Here is a 7,467-nt window from a genome sequence, read left to right as displayed (position 1 = left end):
CTAAATGTCAAAGTCATTTTCACTGCTGCCTCTCAGCAGTACATGGTGAGGGGGGTTTGCGCTCGCTCTCTTAAGGTCGCGCCAGCGCTGCTCGTGTTTTTGATCTGATGTTTTCGAGATGTTTTATGGACAAACACTGAAAACTATTAATGAGATCTGATTTAGTTATATTTTCATTATCTACAAGTTTAGTACAGCTGTCCTTCATGACAAAAATGAAGTAAACTGCGAGACTAATAGCCTACTCAGTAGTGTTAAAGATTACCGGTATTGCATTTCTAAATCAGAAACAAAATAATAATGCATAAAACACTTTATTACCAGACACACAAGTGTAACTGAGTGAAAATGTTGCAAAAAAAAAAAAACAAATCAAAGACACATTCGGCTTATATGAATTGTATTTCACATACTAGCATATCAATACTTTTTATTGATGATAAATCTCTCTATTGAGTTAGCTATGTAAGCACAGAACGCAGTATGTACACATAAAGTCTTGGAGTAAATGCGCAGATGTTGAATGCGCGCGTGACGCGCCGCGGTGACGCTCAGCAGCAGATGCGCGTTTGTTTCACACGATCCACCTTAAAGCCAGAGCTAGTCCGCCCCTCCTGCATCGGCCCCATGATCCTCTTTCATTCATCAGTGTGTGTGTGTGTGTGTGTGTGTGTGTGTGTGTGTGTGCGCAAAAACAGCGCACGCATCTGATCCGACACACTCACGCAGAGTCTGACGCGGCGCACGGACGCTAAACCAGCGGCGAACGCGCTTCATTCGTGGATTTAACCGGATTCCTTCTGCTTTTCCCCGCGGAGTCTCCTCTGGATGTTACGCTCGCGGTCATGCGCTGATTTTTGGCCTCGCTCTGGACATATTGATGGATGTTTGGCACACGGACCGATGGATCTGACATTATGGGAGTCTGTCTGTAGGTACGTATCATTCCTCACACACACATCCGTGTTATTTAATGCAGAATCGGGCAGGATTGGACGGAGATCGTGTGTGGATCTCTGAAACCGGAGCTCTGGGGCTCCACAGGTCGCTGCGCGCAACAAACTCGCGTTTATTACTCAAAACTTATGTTCATAATCATATTATGCGCTTCAGGCTGTGTGTGTATGAGCGTGTGCGTGTGTTTAAGCCCGAATACACACAAGGTACACACACACACACACACACACACACACACTCCTCCCCCAGCGGGCTTGTTTTCATTCATAAGTTTGCTTTTTCTTGTCGTTCTGCGTTTTTTCCGCGAACGCGGTTTTTTTTTTTACGTATTATATTTGTTAAAGATGCACGGATAAAACGATACTGGGTTGAACAAAGAATATAAACCGATATCTTTTTTTTTTTTTTTGCATAAAAACCTATCATTGCGGATTGTTTTTATTGATTTAACGCAACAGTAGCGCATCCGATATTAACGCGAAATTTTCTAATCTGTGCTTTTTTCGTTTTGCATGCTTAATTTTATTAGCTCAGACGATTTTATTCCGTTCTCTCCGTTTACACTTCTGAACTAATGAGTAAATCGCCGAAGCCTCGTGAAGTTTCGGACTCGTCCCGCATCATAAAGCGCTTTGAGAAGCGTGTGAAGCTCTGTGTTTGATTTGAAGGCTTCCTGCTCTGTGTGGCTCTGCATTTTAATGTTAACCAGCCATACACATGCAAATCAGGACGGGAAGTGTTTGTACTTTACTTCAGTTGTGTGCTTATTGAGGTCGGTACAAAGTCTTGTTAATAGTCAACTCTCTCTCTCCGCTCGGGGGTTAAATGGCTCTGTGAATAGAAAGAACAGAGCTGGAGACCTTCATTTCACACACACACACACACACACACACGCGCACACACGCTCGCTTCTGCGGTGTGATTTATGAGCTCTGTCTCAGAAAGTACATCTGCACACGTTCAGTCCAGATCTGCGATTTTAGAGCGTCACATCAGAATAAAGCCCGCGGTGATCGTGCATCTCCTAACACCGGGGTGTGAATTGTATCCAGGGGGTTTGACCCTCTAATTAAGGCTTGAACCTCCCAGAGGAAGTCAAAAACAAAAGCTCTGGGGCCTGAGAGTGTGCATGTGCTCCAACAGGGTGCTTGAACGCTTTAGTAACCACTAGTTAGATACGTTTTTTTTATCAGTACATGCTTCAAAATAATAGTTTTTGCAACCATTTTTGTAACTTGTTAGTGAAGAGTTCTCAAAAGAACCATTGGTGAAATGTTTGTTACTGCATCGATAGATTCGTGAAGAATCTTTAACATTCCATTCCACAAAAGGTTCTTGATTAATTCTTTAGATGTTTTAGAAAAAGTGGTTTGGTAACAATTTACTTGAAGCGTTTACGCTTAATGCATCATAATGTATGTTATTAGCTTTATATGTTTTCATAAATAATTGTAATCATTTAAAATGCGTTATAATGTTTGAAGGTTGTTTGTTACATCAGAAAATGGTTGTTTGTCATGTGTTTCAATGCTTTATGCCTTCTAAAGGTCTAACGATTAACAGTTACAATTATTTCCGATGCATTTTAAGGTGCACTGCAAGGCACAATTAATGCATTAAAATAAGTTTATAATGCATCAAAGTGTTACAGAACCATTGTTTCTTAGTTTAAAGAACCTGTAAAAATATAAAGAAACATTTTCAACTATAAAGGACCTTTAGTGGAATGGAGAATGGAAAGGTTCTGTGGATGTTACAGGTTCTTCATGCAGCTATCAATGCCAATAAGGAAAGTTTAATTTTAAAATGTTCTTTAGTGAACCAAAAATGGCTGTGAAAAGAACCTGTTTAGAATGTTTATTTTGAAGCACTTTTATATAATATGGCTTCAAGAAAAGTGTTGCCAAACAATTTTTGTCTTATTATAATAATCTAAATAATCTTTTGAGGAATGAAAAGGTTTCATTGATGTTAAAGGTTCTTCATGGAACCAATAGATTCCAATAAAGCACAATTTTTGGCTTCTAAAAGATCCTTTCAGTGGTCCATTCTTAAAATAACCATTTTTTAAGTGTAAAGAACATTTTAATGATCTAAGAAAACTTTTGCCACTATAAACAACCTTTAGTTGTTGAATTGATGCTAAAGGTTCTTCATGGAACCATCAGAAGAACCATTTTTGCTTTCCCAAAGAACCTTTCAGCAAACAGTACTTAAAATAACCATTATTCCTAAGTGTAAAGAACATTTTAATAAACTAAATAACTTTTTTGGAATTGAGTTTCCATTAATGTTCAAGGTTCTTCATGGAACCAGTAGATGTCAGTAGAGAGCCTTTATTTTTAAAAGTGTAGAAAAAAAGTTTTTGGTTTTGGAACCTTTTAGTGGTTAGTTCTTAAAATAACTTTTTTTTTGTCTAAGTGTGAATTTGAGAACATTTTAATAATCTAAAGAACCTTTTTCAAGTCAAGTCACCTTTATCTATATAGCGCTTTATACAATACAGATTGTGTCAAAGCAGCTTTTTCCACTGTAAAGAACGAATGTTAAAGGTTCTTCATGGAACCAGTAGATGCCAATAAAGAACCTTTTTTTAAGAGTGAGGCTGTATCATAAACATTGGCTTAAAGTGTACTAGAGACACCAAAAAAACAACAAAAAATGAAATGATCTGATTGCATTAATTGCATGTTGAGAATGACGTCTCTCTCTGCTTGTCTCTCAGATTGTCAGATGAGCGTTGCATCCGTGTTGTTTGGAGTTCCTGATCGTGTCTCATGGATCGCTACTGTCAGCGCGGAGCAAGCCTCCCATCCGGTGCCATCCTTTCCCTGGACCAGATCAAAGCCATCCGTTCATGCAACGAGTACTCTGAGGGCCTGGCCGTAGCACACAGACCGGCCCCGGGGCCTCCACCGCGCAATGCAGACAAGCAGGACAGGACTCACGAGGTGATCCTGGTGAACGTGAATAACAACTACGAGCACCGAGCGGCACGTCCGCCAGCGCTCAGCAGATCCACGAGCTCCGGGAGCAACAGCAGTGACGGATCAGAGCGAGGCCTGCTGGCGCCGTCGCATTATCGCAATCACGCCGTACGGACTCAGCCGAAATCTCTGAACGCATCCATGCATCCGTTTCTCCCGCCAGACGTTCCTCTCAAACAGGAAAAACTGGACTCGGCGCATTTATACATCTGCGAGAGCTGCGGGAAATGCAAATGCAGCGAATGCATGGCGCCTCGTCCGCTTCCGGCACGCCTCGCGTGCAACGGACAATGCCTGTGTTCGGCCGAAAATGTCGTGGAGCATGGGACATGCATGTGTTTGGTCAAAGGGATTTTTTATCATTGCTCAAACGACGATGATGACGTTGGCGACCCTTGCGCCGACCGGCCGTGTTCTCTGTCGCATCCGCAGTGCTGCTCGCGCTTTCTGTGCATGGGACTCATGTCGGCGCTCTTTCCGTGTCTGCTGTGTTACCTGCCCGCTAAGGGCTGCGTGAAAGCGTGCAACTCGTGCCACGACCGCGTGAAGCGGCCTGGATGCCGCTGCAAGAACTCTAACACCGTTTACTGCAAGCTGCAGAACTGGAACCAGACGCCCGGACATGCGCCGGGAAAACCGTCCTGAGAAATCTCATATTTCTTTAGCTGAAAAAAGCTGGTTTTGCTGCTGCAGGATGCGGAAATTGCAAATGGGGCGGGGAGGGATTATGTTAATGAGTGCCTGATAAGCTCCGCCCCTCACGGCGCGGAAGAACCACTCGTTTGTTTTCTGAACCTGGCTGCGTTTCACTCCACTTTTAGACACGCACTTGCGAACTTCCCTAAACACTTCCCCTCGGGGGAATGCCACTTTGAAGTGCGTTCCACTTCGTGAAGTTTATATGGACCGATTTTGATATCGGTCTTCATATGCACACTTCAGGCCGCTCCATAGACCACAATGCAACACGATTATGAAGTTATAACAGCCCAAGCATTCCTGTATATATATATAGAAAGCTGTACCAAACAAATTTGTAAGGGGAAACTTGTAAACAATAAACCAACTCCATAGCGGATTCTAAGTGATCAAGGGCTTAGGACGTTCCAATTCTGCCCATTATATTGCATTAGTGGGCACTCATGCAACGTAATCAATGACGTACATCCAAGTAAACGAGACCGAGGGAAGTTTGTGAGTGAAGGGCATAAAAAATGGAGTGGAACACAGCCCCAGTGTTTGCCTTACCTGACTGTGTACAGCTACTATCTAACACGCGATGGTGCTTTGAAACGCCTCCTACCAAACCTGTGAAGGACTGTGATATGTAGCTGTTATCGGATCTACAGGCGATCTTTCGTTCTGAAACTGTCTGTTCGTTCTCATGTAAACATGTATGTTCAAATGTGCAAGATGAATTTACGGCTATTTTTAAAAGGAAATGTTAAGACTGTTAAATCTTTTTTCGTTGTTGTTGATGTTGTAAAAAATATTTATTATGTGAAGCTCTATTATTTTATGATATTTATTGCAAAGGACAGATTTACTCATGTCTGAATATAACAAAATATCAACACTTACTGCAACATGAAAGAATGGAGAAACAGCTGGAAACATGTTAACTTTAATGCAAAAATATACAAGTTAATGCAAAACGCTCTTGTTTGGTGTCTCATTTCATGTGGCGGAAAAAAGCTGAGAGTTGGAGAGTCAGAGTTAGTCGGACTAAAGTTGTGTTTATTTAGGATTTAATTATTAAATCTGCATTGCAGAAGTTGGAAATGAAGATGTGTGTTTCTGCAGGACGAAATCAGACGTGCAACCCTCATTACATCTCTGTGTGTGTGTTTGAGTGTGTGTGTCCACCTGGCCACCTGTGTGAGGCTCATAAAGTCTCTCTCTTTGTCTTCTTTTATTGCATGTTTCCTGCTGTCAGGCGTTTGTTTGTGAGCTGCTGGTTTTCACCCCGTCGCCTCAGACCTGCCCCTCTCCTCCTGTGCTGCTCTCAGCAGTTGTTTTTGCCCAGTTTTTGTCTTAAATTTGAATCTATGTTTGGACTAAAGGATTAAAATACTTGCACAAAGAACACAGGATTATCTGAATTCATAGATTTTAAATCAAATATTGATTTTAGAGATCATATTCAACCCCAAAATCAAAATAAAGAAATAGGAAATGCATAAAGAAACTGAAGTCTATTTTTAGAGTGATTAAGATTTTTGATTTTGACAATTTTTGAAGCAAAGTTTGAAGCAAAATATATTTAAATGATTAAGCATTTATAAGTCATAGAATTTGTTGTTCTGAATTTAATATAGGCTGTTTTTAATGAAGAAAAAAACATTTACAATCAATGACAATACTTAGTACTTTAATATCATGAAAATATAATTACAGTGGATAGAAAATCTCCAAAAACAGTTCAAAAACTTTTTTTTTTTTTTTTGCAAAATATATTGTGAATTTGTCTGTTTTAAAGTTTTACATCCAATATTGATTTTGAAGTATAGTGAACCTCAGGTCAGGTGACATTTAACCCCAAATTTGTGCTTTGTGACCATTTTCTCAACAACATGTTCAGTCAAATTCAATTTACTGTAATGAAATAAAAATGGTATATTTAAATGGTAAAGCATTTATAAATCATGTTGTCTGTTGTTCTGAATTTGATATTTCCTGTTTTTAATTGAGATTAAATACATACCATCAATGAGGCTGTAATGTTTAATTATCATAAAAACAATGTTGCAATGGATAAAAATTCTAAAAAACACACACACACACACACACACACACACACAGGCTTATGTTCAAGGAAATGTAAAGCTGTTCTTCATTGATTATAAAAGGAAACTCCGATGATTTTGTGTTCTCATACTCTTTGCTCATGAGCTCTCATTTAACATTTTTACATGCACTTTTTTTCCGACTGCGGTTGAAATTAAATTCGTCACAGATGATAATCAGCTTAATCTGAGCAAGCTTTTGTGGTTTGGTAAACTTTATTTGCATTCATGATCATTTAATATTCAAAAGCAGACATGTTTACACTGTAGAAATGATTTTTGAAGTTGTAAACAAGGATTACTGAAAAGCATTTTTCAGAAAAAAATAAAATAAAATAAATAAATAAAACTTTAAAATAAAAATGTCAAAATGTAATGTTTAATTCAATGCATTACTTGCTATTAGTTTGTAATTATTTGTGAAATTCAGTCATTTCTGAGTGGATTTATTTTACACCACATTTTTGAACTATAAGATTAAAATATTTATTAAAAAGTAAGTTTGGGTTACAAACACAATCTCAATCATCTGATTTTTTTACTTTGTGATTTTCTTTTTCTTTTCTTTTTTTTTTTGTTGGACAAATTAAAGCTTAAAAATTTTTAGCTTTTTAAAAAGCTTTTTTTTAGCTTTTTAGCTTTTATTTAGCATTTATTACTTGCCATTTGTAGTTTCTTTATAATTCTTTGCAAAATTTACTTACAATTTCTCAGTGAAAATTGTTTTTTTGCACAAA

General features: G+C 38.8%; 1 protein-coding gene across 1 annotated transcript; it reads left to right on the top strand.

Annotated features, from left to right (window-relative positions):
* The first annotated feature begins 665 nt into the window (after positions 1-665).
* On the top strand, positions 666-4,926 carry LOC107690591 (protein sprouty homolog 1-like). The gene is made up of 2 exons (XM_016488961.1): positions 666-935; positions 3,683-4,926. Exon 2 carries the CDS (start codon positions 3,735-3,737, stop codon positions 4,587-4,589), a length of 855 nt encoding a protein of 284 aa, XP_016344447.1. The 5' UTR covers positions 666-935; positions 3,683-3,734; the 3' UTR covers positions 4,590-4,926.
* The last annotated feature ends 2,541 nt before the right edge of the window (positions 4,927-7,467 follow it).

Source organism: Sinocyclocheilus anshuiensis, unplaced genomic scaffold (assembly GCF_001515605.1).
Source record: "Sinocyclocheilus anshuiensis isolate Anshui unplaced genomic scaffold, SAMN03320099.WGS_v1.1 scaffold1865, whole genome shotgun sequence".
In the NCBI taxonomy this organism is placed as follows: domain Eukaryota; kingdom Metazoa; phylum Chordata; class Actinopteri; order Cypriniformes; family Cyprinidae; genus Sinocyclocheilus; species Sinocyclocheilus anshuiensis.
Note: the sequence above shows the minus strand (reverse complement) of the source record. Positions and strands in the feature narration are given on the sequence as shown.

Bases quoted from the DNA above. Each gene is read 5' to 3' on its own strand.
- LOC107690591 (XM_016488961.1), top strand. From the start codon at position 3,735: ATGGATCGCTACTGTCAGCGCGGAGCAAGCCTCCCATCCGGTGCCATC.